At 46.2% G+C, this 20441-nt stretch overlaps 1 protein-coding gene and 1 long non-coding RNA gene across 2 annotated transcripts; one reads left to right on the top strand and one right to left on the bottom strand.

Annotated features, from left to right (window-relative positions):
* Positions 1-2155: 2155 nt before the first annotated feature.
* Positions 2156-20420, bottom strand: HACD3 (3-hydroxyacyl-CoA dehydratase 3). The gene is made up of 11 exons (XM_074966575.1): positions 20237-20420; positions 19507-19549; positions 18175-18248; positions 10740-10904; positions 9045-9099; positions 8405-8515; positions 7367-7494; positions 6646-6758; positions 5810-5916; positions 3548-3679; positions 2156-2570 (listed from the first exon to the last, which is right to left on the bottom strand). Exons 1-11 carry the CDS (start codon positions 20321-20323, stop codon positions 2494-2496), a joined length of 1092 nt encoding a protein of 363 aa, XP_074822676.1. The 5' UTR covers positions 20324-20420; the 3' UTR covers positions 2156-2493.
* LOC141995398 (uncharacterized) lies at positions 2647-5232 on the top strand. Its single transcript, XR_012641316.1, has 3 exons — positions 2647-2671; positions 3513-3727; positions 4978-5232. It is a non-coding gene; the product is annotated as an uncharacterized LOC141995398 (long non-coding RNA).
* Positions 20421-20441: the final 21 nt, after the last annotated feature.

The raw sequence follows: 20441 nt of genomic DNA, 5'->3' as shown, positions 1-20441 counted from the left end.
TTTAAATGCCCTTTAAAGGAATTAAAAGAATGAATGCGGTGTTAAATTCTCAGTGTCGGCACCAAGATATTCACTCCCTTGATTCACTGTCAAATAGATGTGTATGTAGAAGTGACACAGTACACAAATTATGGTGTAACTACCCTGAGGAAGCTGGCCATGCCCTTTTTTAGCCTTTCATGCAGAAAGGCTCCTTCTAACACTTTTAGGCCAGGTCTACACTACAGACCTATATTGGTATTACGGCGTCACTCAGGGGTGAAATCACACCCCTGAGCGACATGCAGTTATACTGACCGGGGTTAGTGTGTAGACAGTGCTATGTCTGTGAGAGAGCATCTCCTGTCAACACAGCTACCACCTCTTGTGGAGACGCTCACCCGTTGGCCTAGGTATGACTTCACTTAAGTGCTACAGCGGTGAGCTGTGCTGGAGGACCTGCCCTTCAATAGTGGTGAAAGTTCCTTAGGATGGTGCCTTTTTGCAGAATGCCTTCAGTGGCGGTTGGGACCACTTCTCTGCAAAAACCCCACCTAAATGTCCTCGTGTTAACCTCACAATAACAATCTTTGGGGGAAAAGATATTTCACATCGAAAATACAGCAACATGTTTGATGCATTAGGGATGGAGAACGAAAAGTACCTACTTTCCTGTATAGTGGGTGTTTTTGTTGTTTTTTTCCTGGTGTTATGCTTTCGTAGAACAAAACCATACAATCAGTGGGATGGCAATAAATTGATCTTAAAATTTAGTGATCACTCTGGAATTAACTTGCACAAGGGTTACAGTGGGTGCTGGGGGAAAGAGTACTAGACTCAGCTGGGTCAACAGTGCAATTAGCTGCTCTGTAGTCAAGGTTACAATTAAGTTTATTTAAATCACACTTTAGTTAATTTCAGGGAAGATGCAAAAGATCAGAGGGGGCTAAGACCTGGCAGATCAGGTTGGGAGCACAGGGGTCATTTTAATCATGGTACCTTTTATTCAAAACGGCTCCTTTTTAACCAATGGGGGTTTCTTTGTTGTAAAAGTAATTTTAATTATTTAAAATTCACCTAAGGCATAAACCTGAAACATACCAGTTGCCTCCCATTTGCTGACACTGGTACACAATACCAAAACGGTCCCTCACTTATTAGGCCCCCAACACTGCACCCCAAAAGCAAACTGCCAGCCTGGCTTGCAGACTCCTTAGCTGCAGTCCTCTGCATTCAGGGAATATGGAAGGAATAGGAAAACAGGTGCTTGCTGCCTTCTCAACAGGGTTTGAACCAAGCACTTACACCACCATTCCCAAAACAGAGAGGACAAGGGGCTGGCCTCCCTATAGTAGCAGAAGGAACGTTATGGGATCATCTCAAGGGAGGCCTGCTTTACCTCTGCATTTCCTGGTGTAATTCTAATTTTTGTGTGCTACTGGGGGGAAGAATGGCAGGGAATGGAAGCTCAACCCTACACAGCCTGGTTTTCTAGTGTCTGAGTTTGGACATTTAAATTCTCACCATCTGAAAGGGCAGAGTTAGTGACCACAAGGCCATGGAAAGTAGCAGCTATGTCAACTGGTGAGGGAAATTTGAAGGAGTAGGTAGCTCCCACTAATGACTGGCTAGGACATACGTAGCCAGACAGAGGCTGCGGGACACCACTACGTGTTTCTATTCCATGCGGGAGAGAGATTAAGCCTTCCTATTGTACATATGTTAAGAACAAGCTGGTGCTGTCCAATGCTGACACTAGTTGCTCCCAGGTTTAAATGTATCAGCAAAAGCCTGCTGAAGAAAAGCAGACCTAGCACTGACCATTAATAAATATATTTTCCATGCTGCTCTTGGTCTCTGTTCCTCAGGCCATTCCTAGTCGGTTTCACATATCATGGAGTGGATGGTCTGAAATATTATACCCCAGCATCACAAGCCCTATCTGCATTCAATATCTGAAAGAGAGCAAATATCCAAGTAAGAATAACTATTATATTCCCAGTTAGAACCGCTCAGGTTTTTGCGAAGAATAGGATTTCTTTTTATAATACGCAAAAAGAAAAGGAGGACTTGTGGCACCTTAAGAGACTAACAAATTTATTTGAGCATAAGCTTTTGTAAGCTACAGCTCACTTCATCGGATGCATTCAGTGTGAGCTGTAGCTCACGAAAGCTTATGCTCAAATAAACTGGTTAGTCTCTAAGGTGCCACAAGTCCTCCTTTTCTTTTTGCGAATACAGACTAACACCGCTGCTACTCTGAAACCTTTTATAATATGGTAACTGATAGGAAACATGTTTAACTATTGCCATTGTTCAACATTAAGTGCCATGCATGTATGACTGAAGAGGAACTCAATACAGTGTATGGGAATGCTATCTGAAGACGCACTATGAAATCTAACATGATCATTTAGCTGTAGAAAATCCTTTCCATTATTATAATAGATAAAATTGTAAGACTCCGAGGCTCCTGTCGTTGATTTAAGTCAGGGAAGCACTGTAGTCCCTGCTTTACTTCATCTTTCTCTTTTTTGATCCAAGGTGCTGCCTCCTTTGCTTGTAGAGGTGACGCAAGTTTATAAACAAACCTGAAAAGAGAAATAATGGTTGAGGCAGAGCTGAAAATCTGCAGATTCCTTATGCCGAATGACTGCACTGAGTTAAAAATGATTTCGGATTTTCTTCTCACGTATGTACATAAAACTATGAAAGCTAACGACAAATGAGTCCTTGCTGGGGTAGGGTTGAGACTGCAACAACCCACATTGTTTGTTATTGTAGGGGTTCTTAGGAGTTCTGGTTGTCACCCTTTAGGGGTAGCGGTATTGAAGATAGAGGGAGGGGGAAATAATTGTAGAATCTTGTGATAGCTTGCGAGAAAAAGTGTCACAAACCTAAGCAGCCCACATCAGACTAAACCACAGAAACAGGGTTGGTGTCATTTAAGTCTTTTTTCATCTGATAGATTGAAGTTTGGAGTTCAAAATTTTCATTTAAAAATCATGGGCTAGATTCTGTATTCCTCTGACTTCAGTGAGACTTTTGGATCCCCAGAGGTGTAGGCTCAACCTGCCCACAGTACACTTTTATCATTGGTCCACTAATGATAGAGAACAAACAATTGTAGCTGATCAGTTAAACATTAAACTACTGTTTAAAAAAAACAACCCTCCTATGAAGCTCTTCAGGGAACTGCTTCTTCATATTCCACTAGTATCAGTGTATTTTGGTTGACATCTGTATAGTTTTGAAGTACACAAAGAATCCAGCAAAATCCTGCAGAAGTCCACACTTTTACCCAATGATACTGATATAATAATTGTAATATTTTGGCCTCTGATGTATCTGCATGTGCTTCAAGGTGATCTGTTATTGAGGTCTCCTTTCTGGGTTAACCTGTGCTATTCACTACAACTATGAAGACAGGTTAAGCTCAAATTGGTATAACAATGACCGATCAGATATGCTAATTTAAAGTTGCAATCTGTTACTCCTTTTTTGTACATAAACAACTTTTGGTATTTCAACAGGAGAGAAATACAATGAAACAACAACAAAAACTTACCTAAAAATAACATGATAAGGTAGATTTGAAGAAAGAATGAAAATTTGATTGTGATGCTCATCGGATATGGCAGTGTGAAACTAAACTTCCCTGTTTCACTGAAGAATGGAATGGCCTGAATCAGACACACAGCTGAAAGCAGAAGGCCAAGAAGATTATTGACAAAATACAAAGGACAAGGTAAACTCTAGAGCTGGTTAAAAAACGAAGCTTCTCAAATGGTAAAATATTTTGATACTTTCTGACAAACTCTTGTAATCTAGAAAGACTTCAGCATAAACTAGTTTTAAGTGGTATCTTTAAACACAGCTGCACCTAAGTCATGATATTTTCCTAGGTTGGTTTGTTTGTTTGTTGGCATTGGTGGGCAATACTATGAATCCACCCACAGCAACAAGATATTAGCCTTGCTAGCTAGGTTCAGTGCACTCTGCTGTTTCTCACTGTTTCTTTAGGAACTTATGTTGGTATAAATTTCTATTGCGGTGAAACAGAAGTTAAACACACACCATTCATCTCCACAAAAGATGATGTGTAGCAAGAGAATTCGAGCCTTGCTGTCTCCCCAAAGTAATTGTTTTCAAATTGGCCCTAAAAACACAGGAAGGGACACAGCCCACGTTTCATGCTCCCCAACTGCCTCTAAAGCTGGCCACGCTCCTCTCATGAGAACATTATACTTCGGGCTCTACAGGAATAGGAGCTGCAGCCTGCAGACTACTTCCACTCTATGGCTTTTACCCCCTGGTGCTGCAATGACTGGTAGCACAGTCACAGAGCCAGTGGGTGGAGGAGCTCCAGGAAGAGTGGCACCCTGTGAGTGTCCCAAGATCCAGGGTCTTGGAGCCAAGATTGCTCATGGGTCCCCTGTGCAATTTACGATTTAGGCCCGTGTGAGACCATTACGCCCTCCCCGTCCAGGGGAGAAGGAGGCAGACTCCCCGAGTGACAAAGTGCACAGACACGGCTCTCCTTCCCTGCTGCAGGAGGAGAGGATAGGGACCATACAGCGTTTTCACACACGCACAAAGTGAAAAACAGCTTCTCCCAAATCTCACTACGAAGAAGAGCAACAACCCAAACCGGCCAAAAAAAGTAAACAAATTGTGCATCCGTTTTCCTGTTCAATCATGTGTGGGGTGATTTGCTTGTGCCCATGCCTCACGTCTCGTTCTCCTGCTCTTCCTGTTTATTAGGAGATCCGTGCTTCCTACCTCACTTTAAGCAGACTCTCTCTTTTGCGAAGGGAGAAACCCTGACCGGGGACCATTCTCCTCTCTTCGCCCTTAGCCTAGAAGGATTATTTCAAGCGCAGACCAGTAGCATCGACTCTTGCTCCAGCCGCTCCTATCACTTTGTAACTAGTTTTTGAGCAGCTATGGCCATGTAACTTTTCCCAAAGCTCCTAGCAATGCCTTCATTTGTATCAGGTGGGAGGAGCTGTGGCTCACACCAGTGTAACTCCACGATGCACCTCTTGGCGGACAGAAGCGCTAGACTGCCAGCCTGGCAATCCGAACATTTCTTCTTGAGGTGTTATGGGTGATAGTAGGATGGATGAAGGAAGTGACAGAGCTGGAGACGGAAGTCCTCTACGTATCCAAAGGGCGAAGTAAAGCAAAGCCAATGATAGTGCAAGCTTCCCTGGTGCAGACGTACCTCACGTCTGCACCTCTACAGGTCTGAGGTAAGTTCAGTTTCTGCACCAATCCAACCGTAGGTCTCTCTGACACTCTCAGCAAGGCCGCCAATTATCGCGACCCCTTTTGTTATGCAAATAGTGGGAATGGGGGCCGGTGTTACCCTTAGCTTTCACCCTTCAGACGTGACCAAGGCACAGTACAGTGCATTAGACTCAACGAGAGCTGGGTGAACATTTTCGGTTGACTAACAAATTTGCCAAAAATGCAATTGTGAGGCAACCCAAACTATTAAAATTCAGGTCGAATTCAGCACATGGTTTGGGTAGAATAACAAATGGGGGGGCGGGAGGAGACGCAGAAGTCAAAACAAACCTATTCAACATTTTATTTTGAAACTAACCATCAAAAGGTTGCTTCAAAACTAGCAGTTTTGTTTTGAAACTTTGTGTTTGATCAGAATGAAATTATTTTGGTTTTGTCAAAAAAAAAATTAATTTTGGTTCAAAATAAACTAATTTTTTTCAGGTTTTTCAATCCCACCATCAAACCAAAATATGAATTACTCTCTCATCTCTATACAGAGCAGCATGATCTACAAGGCTGTGTTTTTGAAGCATACCTTCTGCCAAGGTGCCTAAAGGATAGAGAGGAATCCAGATGGTGTATCGGATCCAAGTTAGTAATTTCCATTCTATATCAATGCAGGAAAGCATGTAGAATGGATACCTAGAGTAAAATTCAGTTTGAAAGACAGACATTACTTAAAAGTTTAACTTTCCACTTAAGTTACAATATTGTGCATAATCACTGTATGATGTCATCAATGTCCAATATTCATGATAAACACGATCAATTTCTTTAGTTATTGTCTTAATTGTAAATAATGATTAAGAATATTAAAAAGGGACTGTTTCATAGGGAGCTGCGGCAGGTATGTTTTTCCTCTGGCAGTTTACTGTACTAGACCTATTATCCTGGCAACCTGGATAGGTTTAACTGCCTGCTTTCTTCAACAAATATTTCAATTTAGATCCCAAAAAATGAACAGAATACAATGTAGTTTGTCTGACAAACACCAGAAATTCCCAGAATCCATCACATTCTTTAGCCAAAGGCCTGAATTTCCTGTGGAAAGTGACATGAAAATCAGATTTCCTTACCAAGGGTTAGGAAATGGGTAGAGGAACATAGCAGCAAGTTTTCCCAGACATGGAGCAACATGCGCTCTCGTATCTCACATTGGAATCAGTCCCAGACTCCGTGAGATACAGGAAACTAGCAAGACACTTATGCTGTGACAAATCTGAGTCCCAAGGAATGCTTTATCAGCAGGGGCTATAATGCGAATGCCACCGGGTGTTTCTTAATGGCAAAATCAAAATTATTTTAAAGCAAAAGGCTGTTTTTCAGTAGACCCTTGGCGTTCCATGCACGTCAAAGGAAAATCCTACAAACCTGAATAACTCAGTAATACTCCAGCAGTAAAATACAAAGAACACCACCGCTTTGCTTTGCATTTCCTCCACATTTCCGAGGACAATAAACAAGACAAAATTTCTTCCAAGTACCTGTTTAACAAAACACCAACACATACACGTGAGTATACTCAACGGATACCAGTGTGGCACAGTCAGAGGGCAACAGTGAGCCCCTACCACTAGAAATACACAGGCTCCTTAAGAGCCCAAGGCACACGCAGCTCAGGGCCCGGGCACATTAGTGGTGCTGGAAGACCACGGCATGTGCCTCTGGGGCGGAGCTGTGGGCTGGGGAAGTGCTTCCTAAGCCCGCAGTCCTTGTACATATTGACCAGCTGTATTAGGGGCCAACCCAGGAGCAGAGAGAGAAGGTGGCCACGCCTTTTGCAGCAGAGTGTGTCTGCTGTGGGAAGTTGAGCTGGTAGTGCATGAGGTTCCCACCCGCCCCCCTTGCTGTTCTGGTCTCTGCCCCAACTCCTTGTCTCGTCAGACAACCCAAGAAGGTAGCCTACCAACCCAGGCTAGGAACCATGGATTCTTACCTACGGGGCAATATATATCCCTGGGGTAACTCCACAGTGATGCCATTTCCTCCTCCCCTTCCCCACCCCCTGCTTTTTTTTTAAAAGCAGTAATGGCTAAGACTATCACAATATAAACTGTAATAACCTGGGGTGCGAGGAATCTTAAAATGTTACCTGGAGAAAAGAAGGTATAAATGGTGACCTGACGATTCCTACTAGTGAATTCAGGATCTCTATAAATGCGAGCGTCTGACAGAAGTACATCATGTCAGCAATGGTGTGAAATGTATCGTAGAAGGAATCTATCAAACAAAAGACCGCTTTAAGGCATCTGAATTTGCCTGCCAGGAGAAGCCAGCTTAACTACACAGCCCCCAAAATATACTAACTCACTCAAATATTTTAGAACTATATTTGTGTTGGAAAAATTTAGTGTTCAACCTTGTGTGTAAAGCCTATATGCAGGCTAGTGTGCAGTCAGAGTAAAAGTCTTAAAAACGTTACCCGATCAAAGTAAAAGTCCTATGCTGAAAGAATCACAGAATCATAGGGTTAGAAGGGACGCAAGGGTCATCTAGTCTAACCCCCAATGCAAGTACAATTAGAGCTATTTCAGTAAATAATATGGAAAAGAAAGAGGGCTGTGCTCTGGATTAACAGAATGGACAACTGGATCTTTTAGAAAAATAACATTTGAGCCAATCCATTTTTAGTAATACTGGCTCTCTAAATGGAAGAAACGTCTGTCTCGAGTGCGAGGCAGTGTCGTGGTAGCCATGTCCGTTCCAGGATGGTAGAGAGACAAGGTGGGTGAGATAATATATTTTACTGGACCACCTTCTGCTGATGACAGAGACAAGCTTTCAAGCCACACAGAGCTTGTCTCTCACCAACAGAAGGCGGTCCAATAAAAGTCTCAAGTGAGATTTTTCATTCCCCCCCACCCCACAACACAGTTTCTTTTTTAAAATTAAAATTTAGCATGTATAGATTACAGCAAATATTACTGATGCCCATAAATCACAGGCTCTGCAATTATTTACAGGTCCTGTCCTTAATGTTATGACAACTTTTGGGAGGGTTTTGCTGTGCATTTCAATGAAGTATTTACAGTTTCATGTGGCTTAATTTAGATGTCATTGTTTAGAAATTACTGCAAAGGGTGAAAGGAGGAATAAAATAAAATAGGATAAAATAGTGCTTATTACTTGCCTTTTCCTAAGATAAACAGGCGAACTGTCATATTCACAAAAATCCAGGAGAACCCCAAAAACTGCACAAGATTATACATGAACAAATATCCTCTCTTCAGCTGTCTGAAAGCTATAATCAACGTTAAACAATCATGTTAGCAAAATGCATCAGCATTCCTATATTCTGCAACTGGCTCTCAGCAGCGAGGTGGGTTACTGAGTTAGCCTTTCAAATCTGAAGATGGGTTACAAAAGAAAACAAGGTTTCACGCTATTCTGGATAATACAGGACTACCAAAGATTTGCCGTGTGGACTCAAGGGAAATGCAGCACTGAAGTAACAGGACTGCTGCACCTATCTCAGCTTGGGCTGGGCTTTCACATCACCTGCTGGCACGTTTGATGACAAAAATGATCAAATCCTCTAGGAACCAGTAGTGTGGTTTTACTCAGCTTGTAAGTAGTTATATACATAATAAAGTGCTGTATACTAGTTTTACAGAGAGACAACAAGTCTATCAACACTACCGTGACCATATCGGAAGTACTTAAGTGCATGCTTACAGAGGTAATATTTTGCCTGTGTGTGCATAAGCAAGCCATTGCCACTATCTTATCCACCAAATCAACCTTACTAATTTAAAGATACAGTCACTTACGGTCTTTAGGGACTCTGGATTCAATTCTGATTTTGTTAATCCTTTCTTCTTCTTCCTAAAAATTAGGGATAAAGTTGTAAATGGTTTTAGTGTCGTATTTCTGTACAGTAATTAGCAGCTAATATTTAGTTAACTGTTCTGCTGCAAAGCTAGTGGGGTTTTAGAGTCAGCTAATATCCACTTACGAGTCTAATGTGTTAAATTTTTCACCTAGGCAAAACTGTGCAAATTCTTCATTGTCAGGAAAGAGTGTTACTGCAATAGCTAATGGTTGTCTAGCCAGCTATGTAACCTCCGTTGCACATTTTCATCTAATGAATACGTTTTGTGGTGTGAAAACTGCCATTTTCCATGTTAATTCTTGATCATTACCAGCACTCAAAACTGTTCCTTTTCTTATGAGAGTGTGAAGTCATCCTCTGGCTCTCTTCAGACCATTTAACACACACCCCAATTGTTAACTCCTGGGAAGAAGTAAAGTCACTCTGGATTGCTGTATAAATCAAAACAGCCCTTTGCAATATCCTGTATAACTTACGTGGTCATTAGGATGTAAGAAATAGACTTGTCCTTCTGGGGCAGCGTGTGTTGTAGAACTGACCCCACTCGCACTTTTGCATGGATGTTTGTGTCCTTTCCAAGAGGGATTACTATTTCTTTGCTAACCATTCTGAATGCAGTAGAGAGCATTTGAATTACCACGTAGCTGAATGTAAAGACGGGCCAGCCTGATGGCTCAGAGGTTGCTTTCTGGACACTCTACCTAGAAATCCTCATTTTAGAAACAACCTCGGGACTCCTACTTTTCACACAAGCAAGGCTGGAGTGTTTTAGAAAGGGAGTCTCTCTTGGTCTTTGAAGGAAACAGCACACACTATCTAGAGGATATAACCTGTCAGGTTCAGAGCCAGATCCATTTGGGAGCATTCTGATTGGGGGCCAACTCTAAAAGCAATATAAGTAAAAGACGAGCATGTGCTTGAGACAGTCTCGTTTAAGGAGAACAGAGGACATGCTGTCTCTCATGGCTAGGCACCTCAACTTTTGGAGACCTTGGTTCGCAGGTAGGCAAGATAGCTTGAACCGTCTGCCAACATCAGATATCCCATGGATTTCAGCTTATTTAGACTGCGAGCTCTTCAGGGCAAGGACCATCCATATATGTTTATATAGTGTCTAGCACTGGGGTTCTGAAACTGGGGGTCGGGACCCCTCAGGGGGTCACAAGGTTATTATATGGGGCGTTGCGAGCTGTCAGCCTGCACCCCAAACCCTGCTTTGCATCCAGCATTTATAATGGTGTTAAATATACTAAGAAGTGCTTTTAATGTATAAGGGGGGGGGGGGTCGCACTCAGAGGCTTGCTATGTGAAAGGGGTCACTAGTACAAAAGTTTGAGAACCACTGGTCTAGCACAATGGGACCCTGATCCAGACTGGGGCCTCTGTGTATAATAATTTACAGATAATGCTCATTTTAAACCAAACACCTCACCTAATAGGGCCTCCCCTTTTAGTTTCAGGTCTTTATACTGAATCCATTTATTATTGTTTAATTTGGATCTTGCAACCAGCACACTAGTCAGAACTCCCAACTATAAATCTGTTAACTCCATGGCAAGAATCTAGGTATTTCTTAGGACATGCACTCTTAGCTGCTTATTTAAACTGCTCCGAAAGAGCATGGAGTACTGACCTTTGCTTTGAGTTCCATTTCAGCATCCGACTCATCTAGCCAGCGATCAAAATCAGGGGCTAGGAACATCGGGCGCCTCTCCTGTTTGGTGAGTCTTTTCCACCAGTTGCTTTCTTTTTTCTGCACGCTGATGTTCAACTGCCTCTGAGTCACTTTGTACTCCAGCTGCGAAACACACAATGGGGGGCAGACACAGGAACATGCCTCATTAGAACTGGGGCCCTCATGACAAGAATGTTTTTGATTCAATCAGGGCTGCTGAAAGGTTCTGTATTGACAGCTCTGGAGAGCAGAAGGGTTGTGTCTGAGGATTTGCCTACCTGCCAGTCGGGGGGTTGCAAGTGCCGCTTGCACAGACAAACCTGAGCTACTTTTACTCTAGCTAGCTCGGGGAGGGTAGCAGTAAGCCACAGAAAAGCATGCTGTACAAGCCCACCTGGAACGCTGGGTAATCGCTCAAGCGGCTAGCCCCCACGGAAGCCCAGGCTGCTGCAGCTTCACGGCTCTGGGCTGAGATTAAAGCTAGCTCGGGTATGTCTGCGTGAGCTGCAATCATGCCCCAACTGCAGTATGGATCTACCGGAAGGGGAGAAGGCAGTTCAGTACCCACAGCCACATTTCAGCGTCTGGTGCCTCTGCGGTAACTGCCTATCAAGGGTGCCAGCTGCAGTGGTGGTAGTTTTTGGGATGGTCTAGCTGTCAGTAGACTGGTTTCACAAGACCCTCAGCTCATTTCACACAGGCCACTAAGCAGCCATTAGAGCAGTGGTCTCCAAGCTTTTTAAGCACAAGATCACTTTTTGAATTTAAGCGCAACCCAAGATCTACCTCAAAGGAAATGTAGAAATAACAGTAATCACACAAACCCCAAAACCCTTGCCCCGCCCCCTGCCCATGCCCCAGCCCCACTCACACCATCCCCCCTCCCTCTGTCGCTCGCTCTCCCCCACTCTCACTCACTTTCATCAGACTGGGACAGGGGGTTGAGTTGTGGGAGGGGGGGCGGGCTGTGGGGTGGGGCAGAGGAATTTGGAGTGTGGGAGGGGCTCCGGACTGAGCCTGGGGCAGGGGTACAGGAGGGGGTTCAAGGTGTGGGTTCCGGGAGGGAGTTTGGGTGCAGGAGGGGGCTCAGGGCTGGGGGTCAGGAGTGCTGGGTCTGGGAGGTGGCTCAGGCCGCGGGTTCGGGTGCAGGCTCTGGGAGTGGGCTGGGGCAGGGTGTTGAGCTGCGGGGTTGTTGGGATTTTGTGGTTCCCAATAATAACCAAACAAAGGGAGAGCCCCGGTACGAAGATCAGCCAGAGTCCCTCCAGCAAGGAGCCCCTCCCGTTGCTATTTTATAGTACATGGCAGTTACGTAACACTAACCTCTAGCCAATCATATTTAACCTTTCCATATATGGATTTGTTCATCACATGCTTATACTTCTCCACTCCACACGTTGAGCTCACCCCTGTCCCCTTGGCCTTTTCTAGAATATTCCTAGGGTGGTGAGCCACAGAATGCTTCTTTATGCCTACGGACCTTCTAAATCACATTTTGTTTAAAATGAACACAAGTATACCCTTCAGGGTGCAGGCTGTGGGAGGGGGTTGGGGTGCAGGAAGCGTACGGGGTGTAGGGGGGGCTCAGGGTGCAGGAGAGGGTGTGGGGTGCAGGCTCTGGAGGGAGTTTGGGTGCGGGGAGGAGGGTGCTCAGGGCTGGCGGAAGGGGTTGGGGTGCAGGAGGAATTTGGTGTCTGGGCTCTGGCCAGGCACTGCTTACCTCAGACAGCTCCCGGGCAGCGGGGCTAAGGCAGGCTCCCTGCCTGCCCTCGCCCCACACCGCTCCCAGATGCAGCCGCCGAGTCCGGCAGTGGCTCCCCCGGGGGGGCGGAGAAGAGAGGCAGATGGCTCCACATGCTGCCCTGTCCGCAGACACCGCCCCCGCAGCTCCCATTGGCTGGGAACGGGAACCACCCCCTCCCCCAGGAGCCACTGCCAGACATGACGGCCACTTCCAGGAGCAGAATGGGGCTAGGGCAGGCAGGACGCATGCTTTAGCCCCACTGCGCCACCGGACTGTTCATGGTCAAACTCCCCGTTCGGCTGCAGGAGGGTTGGCAACCGGATCGCAATCGACTGGTCGATCATGGAGCCTCTGACAATCTCAGTCTCAGTGCCTGAGATTCACTGCCAGATACTCCACGGTTGACCAGTCGATCACAATCTAACTGCATTAGAGGGTAACTATCAATTTCAGGCTGGAGTTGAACCAGTGACCTAAATGCAAAAAGTGCTGGGGCCTGTTAGTCAGCCCCTGAACCACCCAATCCTCCTTAATAAGTACATTTCAGGCTAAGCGTGAAGATACTGCTAGCACTGGCTGTGGTGAGTTCTTACTAGCAAAATGTACAGTGGTAACAACTGAAAGAAAGGGGTCTCTCTTTCCCAAGGGGCAACTGCCCCAATTTTAAAAGTTCCTAAAATAACCTAGAGATATGGAAGTGCCGAGAGGCCGCTTGTGTAGCTGCAAGTCAAAGTGAAAGTTTCTCAGTTCTTTTGCTCTTTTCTTATTTTATCAGCTCCTTTGACAGAGAAGAATCCAGACAGGTGACCACATGTTTGCACATGAAGGTCATGGATCAGGCACTCAGAAGCTGCCAAAGAACCAGGCCAATGGTGGGAAAGCCACTTCCCCATGTTTCTACTGGGGATAGTTCATACAGCACAGTAACTCCATCTCCTAACTATAACACCTGCCCCCCGCAGTGGCCATGGAACGAATATTTGCACCTTTAATTAGAAAGGGGGCAAAATCACACGTCTGGATTTCTACACTACCCCACCTACCTGTCAAATCTTTGGTGCAGTTTGAATCCACACTTAGCACTTTGATTACAATCCTTTGAGTAAGAAGGGGTGCTAAATATTTCACAAACACAAAGCCTTCAGGAGTAGATCTCTCCATTTTACAAATGAGGTAGCAGACAAATGAGGTAGCAGGGTACAACTGCACTAGACTTTGGCCCCTTGAGGTACTTACACATTCGTAAAGGCTAGTGTCACCACTCCCCTCCCCACACACACACTTGAGCCAGGCTATAAACACCTGATCGACCTGCATCCAACATGTGTGGTGGGTGAATTACACTAGCCTTTTCAAATGTGTAAGCATCTCACGTTAATTAGGAATCAGGTACAAAAGGCTAGTGAATTCAAGCTCAAAGAGAACAGTGAGTTGCCTGAGTTTAAACAGCAAGTCAGTGGTACAGAAACCTGACACAGAGGACCAGATAGGTGCCTTGTGGAATTTTCACCCTCAGTATTTTTGAAAACCACACAAGGCAACTACTGCATCCTTGATTGCCTAAATATCTTTACAAAACTGATTCTTTGTGTCCTATTCCAGCTATTAGGTACATTCCCTTTGTCCAGGACTTTGCAACTGTTAAAGGCCAAGGCTTCTGCCAATTGAACTTCTCAATATATGAGATTAAAATGCACTCAAGACTAAAATAACCCACTGTATGGTAGCGAGGGACAGTACATATTGCAGGGCTTTGGAGCGCAAAGCAGCTCTGAAGCAGTGGAGCTGCAGGTTTTTGCCTGGAGCTGGAGCGGAGCCAGAGCACAGCTCCAAAGCCCTGACACATTGAGGAGGGCATGTGTGGAGTTTGAGTTAAAAATGGGGCTGAAATAAAGCAACAACAACTTACAACTTCTATGTTAAAAATCTCATTTCTGGAACTAACGTTTTCATGTTTTGGGGGTCTTACGGAGAAGCTGGAGTTTTACTCAAAGCTTTATTTCTTCAAGCAGCCAAGTTAAATTGTTTCTAACTCAACCACACTGAGACACATGATCAGGTGCATCTTCAGTGAATGGTCCTTCATTCCAGGTCTATTCTACTGTAGCGAGTGGGGTGTGGTCTCCCTCCATGCACTCCTATACCTACTTTAATTATATTTACATACATCACAGCGTGGGGAGAGGGCTCTGATTACTTCCCACTGGCAGCAGAGCTGTGTGGCTCTCCTTTGATGTGATGGAGACAATGGATAATTAATGGACAGTGAAACACTTTTGTTTATTTGCAAGATGGCTAGCGGCCATCTCTGAAAATATGAGCCACCCGTATGAAGCCACCAGCAAACATCCCAGATTTAATCCTGTGGCAGTAGGGTATCATGTCAATAAGCTGAGGCTGTGGTTGGAGAACCAGACTGACTGGACCTACAGGTATTTATAGAGAAGATGTAAAACAGCTGAGCTGCACAACATGGGGCTCTTAATCTATTCAACAATCTAGTCACATGCCGGCCCCACCCTTGATTAAGTTTATTGAAAAAACTGATGAAGTGATTTGGGAAGGAAGGGATGAAGGTCATGTGTCCAAGGCAGTATCATTAGCTCCATCAGCTAATGCGGGATGGTCTGTTACCACTGATTGCAAGGTGGTGCTCACCCACCAGCAGATCACCACAGCTTTTGAGGGGGTTGCCCTGGGGGACTCTGTTACTCTTGCTAAGTCATCTAAAAGGATGGTGGTGTTTGTTCCTCCTGGCTGAGGGTGCTCAGTCCTTCAAAATGCTGATAATACCCTGCTCTCTCCTCTCCAAGCCAGCCAGTACAGAGGATCACCTTACTCTATACCTAGCTCAAATTAGGGCCAATGAGCTGAGCTCAATCTGATACGATGGATGCTAGAAGACTGGAGAAGGCAACTAGAAGCGATGGCCAAGGTAAGATCTGCCTCTGAACAAGGGTGTTTCCACGTTTTGTTGTTTGAGTTTGCAATCTTGGGGTGGCTCGATTCCCACCTACTAGCTGACCGGAGAGCAACAGCTTTTCTCCACCCTATGTGGCACCAGCACAGTGCAGCTGTTTCCCCTACGCCATTCACCCCCTGCTACCATCCTCCAGTCCTTTGTCAGCGCACTCTGCATGGGGCTGCATCTCTGATCCGTCCAGAAACCGAAGCTGGTGCAAAACCCAGTAGCCTTTTAATTAGCATGTTCTATTAATGCTGCGCCCTGCCCTGGGTGCCTGATGGCTTCCAAGGGATTGATGAAGAGATTGGTTTTGATCTATAGCACCACAAGTGGCCTGGGACCTGCTTGTCTGAGACCAGGTCTATGCTAGGGACTTTTGCCAGCATGGCTATGCAGGCCAGGGGTGTGAAGAGGCGAGTTCCCTGACCAACACAGGGGTGCAGGTAAAAGTCCCTAGTGTAGATGCAATGATCTGTGCAAAACTAGCCTTTTACTGGCATGGCTTGTTTCACTCATGGGGGGTGGTTTTACGATACCATAACTTTGCCAGAAATAGCTGCGTCCAGACTGGGAGCGCTTCACCGGTACAGGTATATTATATGAGCAAAGTGCTCCTACTATACCAATCAAAGCATAGTTTTGTAGCTGTAACTGAATCTACGCTATGGACTTTGGCTGGCACAGCTGTGTTGGCCCAGGGGGCTCCAGCACCTCTGTGGGCTCATCTGCGGCAATATGGCCATCACTGGTTAGCTTTCCATGCTGTCTAGTAATATGACACTCAAGATGCCACTTGTTGGGAGCCATAGCTCGCTCTCCAGTCCTGGCCTCAGATTATCCGAACTGCCAGCCAGCACATTGTTTGGTCTTTATCAGATATTTAAAAACACATGTCAAGTCTCTTAACAACGCTGTTCTGCATTGGCATGGGGGATGTGCAGGTGCACAAATACAGCAGGACGTGCTCGGAGTGATTTGGGGTTAGACTAATGGCTGGTTCACACATAGGCCTGTGCCAGCTTAACCAAATCAGTTTGCTAGAGCCAATGTCATTATTTCACTGCAGTTCTGTGAGTGGACACTTATTTCAGAATAGAAGCGACTAGAGTCTATGGAGCCAGCTGACTTTAGTTAAATAGATGAACACTTGTTTTTTATTCTGCACTAAGAGCACCCATGCACCACAATAACTAACTAGATCAATTTTAATTCTCACCTCCTGTTGTTTTCTTGCAAATCTTTGGGTAGACAAGGCCTGGAACTCTTATTATAGTGGAGTCTAAGGCAAAGAACTTTTGCTGCTTTTACTGCAAAGCTTTGCTTCGATATTGATGGGTCGGCAATTCCCTTGAAATTCAGCAATTTACCCCTCCAGAGAGGAGTTAAATTCTGCATTTCAAGTGAAGTGACTCCTCTCCTTTCTTTGCTCAGCAAGATGGGAAGGGAAGGTCTATCTACCCCAAGGAAGGAAGGATTCTGCAGAATTTCCCAGATTTACTGCCGCTATTCCTGGTGGGCAAATAAAAAGAACCAGGACAATTACAGGACAAGTCTTGCTACAGCTGCTCCCCACTGGGAGTGAAGATCAGTTTTGCAGGACCCCCTGTGACTAAAAGGACAGGCAGATCTTGGGAGCGCCAGGAAGGGTCAATCTTCCCAGGTAGGCTCTCTCCAGTTATAAGACAGGAACTAAGACAGCGCTTCACAGTGTGAGCGCTGCAACATGTTCATGCTGGGATTCTTAGTAATTCATACAAGCAATGAGAGCCCACGTCAAGATTTTTAGCAAGGGCACAGAATACGTAAGAGGTGGTGGTGTTTTATTTCAGAGAGGCTGCACTTCCCATAAGCTAACTTAACAGCGGATGGGATGTTTTCATTCAGAAAAATTGCTAGATTCTCTGCTATTTTACTGCTCCAGTAAATTTTTAAGCTACCCACCACTCGCTTCTGTAATTAATTTAAAGCCATGTTCATGTAAACCCATCTTTATGAGAGCAGTATGAGATCTGTGTGAGAGAGGTTGCGGAATCAGGCTCAAAGACAGGGTATTGAATGTGTACTGCATTTAGAACTTTAAACATTAGTAAAATCATCTGTTATAGCAGGGGTGGGCAAACTTTTTGGCCCGAGGGCCACATCGGGGTTGCGAAACTATGGAGGGCCGAGTAGGGAAGGCTGTGCCTCCCCAACCCATCCAACCCCCCCGCTCATTATCCCCTGGGACCCCACCTCCTATCCAACCCCCCCTGCTCCCCATCCCCTGACCGCCCCATCCAACCACCCCCTGCTTCCTGTTCCCTAACTGCCCCCCGGAACCCCCTGTCCTTTATCCAACCCCCCTGCTCCCTGCCCCTTTACCATGCTGCTCAGAGTGGCAGGACTGCCAGCCATGCTGCCCACGCGGCAGCATGGCTGCGGGGGAGGGGGGACAGCGGAGGAGGGGCTGGGGGCTAGCCTCCCTAGCTGGGAGCTCAAGGGCTGGGCAGGACGGTCCCGCGGGCCTGGATGTGGCCTGTAGTTTGCCCACCTCTGTGTTATAGCATCAGGAAGCAAAGCAACAGCCCTAAATAGCATCCCAGGAGATTTAAAGCATAGCCCTTTCCCTTTGGAGTTTTATTTTTTTTTAACCACTTAACAGTAATACTTTTCTTTTGTAAAACATAGAAGAAAAAAATACATACTTGGGGCTTGACTGGTTCTAGAAATGCAAGCTGAAATTCATATACATTGTCCCCCTTGGCACCATGACCCTGGGCTAAAAGAAAAGGAGCAACAATCAGTGTAAAGATCCTGATTCCCCACCACCACCGCACACCATATGCAAAATGTACTTTAACTATAATTATTCAGTGTTTGTTTAAAGTGCCCTCCCCTGCCCCACGGTGCTGCATGATCAAACTATTTAATAATGGACATGCAAAGACAGCGTCACAGCTTTTTAGAATTTAATTCGCTTTTAACAAAGTGACATTTAAAAATGGGTTGGGTGCCTTATAGGGGGGTCGACATCCACTATAACAGAGAATAGTGCTGGAAAAGGACCTTCACGTGAGGCAGGAATGGATGAGCCTCCAGGAGGAGCAAGTTCCTCCCAACGGGATCTATCGCAGCAAAGGATCAGCTGCCCAATTTAAGATGCAATGGTGAAATCCCTAAAACATCAGTGACGACAGAGTGCAAATACGCCCCAGGATTTATCAGTTTCCTACAAAGCCAGGTCCTTCCCCATAAAATCCTCTGAAAGCCAGCAGGCTCGGCAAAATATATGCCATTTTAAAGGGTGCCATTGTAAAATAATCCTGTCCACATAAAACGATACAATCTAAGCCAACACATTATGTCTTTACCATATGCTTCTGGGCCACAAGAGTGGTATACAGGCTCAAGGATGCAGTATGAAAGATAGATAGTAGATTCCTAATGCAAAAAAGCAACAGTATATTCCTTGCACTAACCTGACAAGCAAAACAGCGAACTCGGTCCCTTAAGGGTGACCTGTTCAGTCAAAACAAAACAAAAACCTTTACAAAGGAATCTATTTACCTTTCAAATTGAATTTTAGTTCCTGGTCCAAAACCTGATAATATTTGCACACAAGGTCTTTGTGACAGCAATACTGCTTTCAATGTGAAGTTTAGGGAAAAACACATGGATAATCAGCTGACATATTTAAATGTGGTGCATGGTTTGTTTGGGTTTTTTTAATTAAATATGGTGATGCTATCAATTACTACAGCTAGACCTAGAACATTTATCTGAAACCCAAAACCACCAGCTCCAGCTGTTTTGTGTTACACTTCTGCCTAAAGGCTCTGATGTTCGAGCTCCCCTGGGTGAGTGTAGGGGTCCAGGATCAGGGCCGAAATCATTACGACCAAGAAAAGAAATGAGAGAAGTTGTGGCCAGCAATCCCTTGGCAATCCTAGGCTGCACATCTGCGTGTTGCTAGGAGTCCACCCCTGTGCAGAGGGATCAGGGATGCTATTCACTTTAAAACAAACGTAGTCGCCTACCTTTGAAATGAAGCACGTCGTCCATAATGGTGATCTCGGGGCTCTGAGGAAAGAGAGGATGTTTTAGGCGGCAGGCGTGTACCCCTTTCAAACAAACTGTTTTAAGGCCAGGATTGTGGCAACTGAGGGGGATTCAGAAACTGACCCAGAAGAGCCTCGGGGCACTTCAAGCAGCAAAGTACCCAGGTTACCAGTTACACCTGTGGTTCTCCAGACTTTTTCTTGGAGCCTAATGCACCTGGCATGAGATGGGGGAACGGCAGTTAGGAGGGAGTCTCCCTGCGCTGTATACACCATGCAGAGGACGGTGCGGGGGCCTGTACAAGGGGGGGGTCTCCCTGGGCTGTACGCGGTGCATGGGACAGGGGTGCTGTACAGCGGGCTGGGGGGGGGGTCTCCCTGGAATGCATGCCCCGTGCACGGGAGGGGGCGCTGTACAGCAGGGAGGGGGTGTCTCCCTGGGCTGTACACACCATGCCCGGGACAGGGGCATTGCACAGTGGGGACGGAGTGTCTCCCGAGTCCGCATTGCCCATGCATGGGAGGGGGGGGGGGGTCTCGCTGGGTTGCATGCCCCAGGGACGCGACAGGAGCGCCTCCCTGGGCTGTACGCGCGCTGCACGCAGCAGGGGCGCTGCACAGCGTGGGAGAGGCCGTGCCACGGGGACGGGGGGCGGCTCCCCGGGCTGCGGGGCCGGCCCGGCGCGCGGGATAGGGGGCCCGGCGGTACCTGCACGTCGCTCAGCTCCACCCGCAGGTAGAGCTCGCGGTGCCGCTGCGCCCAGTGCACGTGCGGGGTCAGGCTCTGGCGCTGCATCGCGGCGGCCGGGACAGGCCGGGCTCCGAGGGCTCCGCGCGGCGCCTGGCGAGGCCGGGGTGGTTAGTTGCCCCCGACGTGGGGCGGAGCGAGCGCCCGGGCCCATGCGCACGCGCCC

This window comes from Natator depressus, chromosome 10 (assembly GCF_965152275.1).
Source record: "Natator depressus isolate rNatDep1 chromosome 10, rNatDep2.hap1, whole genome shotgun sequence".
Classification (NCBI taxonomy): Eukaryota; Metazoa; Chordata; order Testudines; family Cheloniidae; genus Natator; species Natator depressus.
The sequence above is the reverse complement of the archived record's forward strand: the minus strand, read 5'-3'. Positions and strand labels throughout refer to the sequence as shown.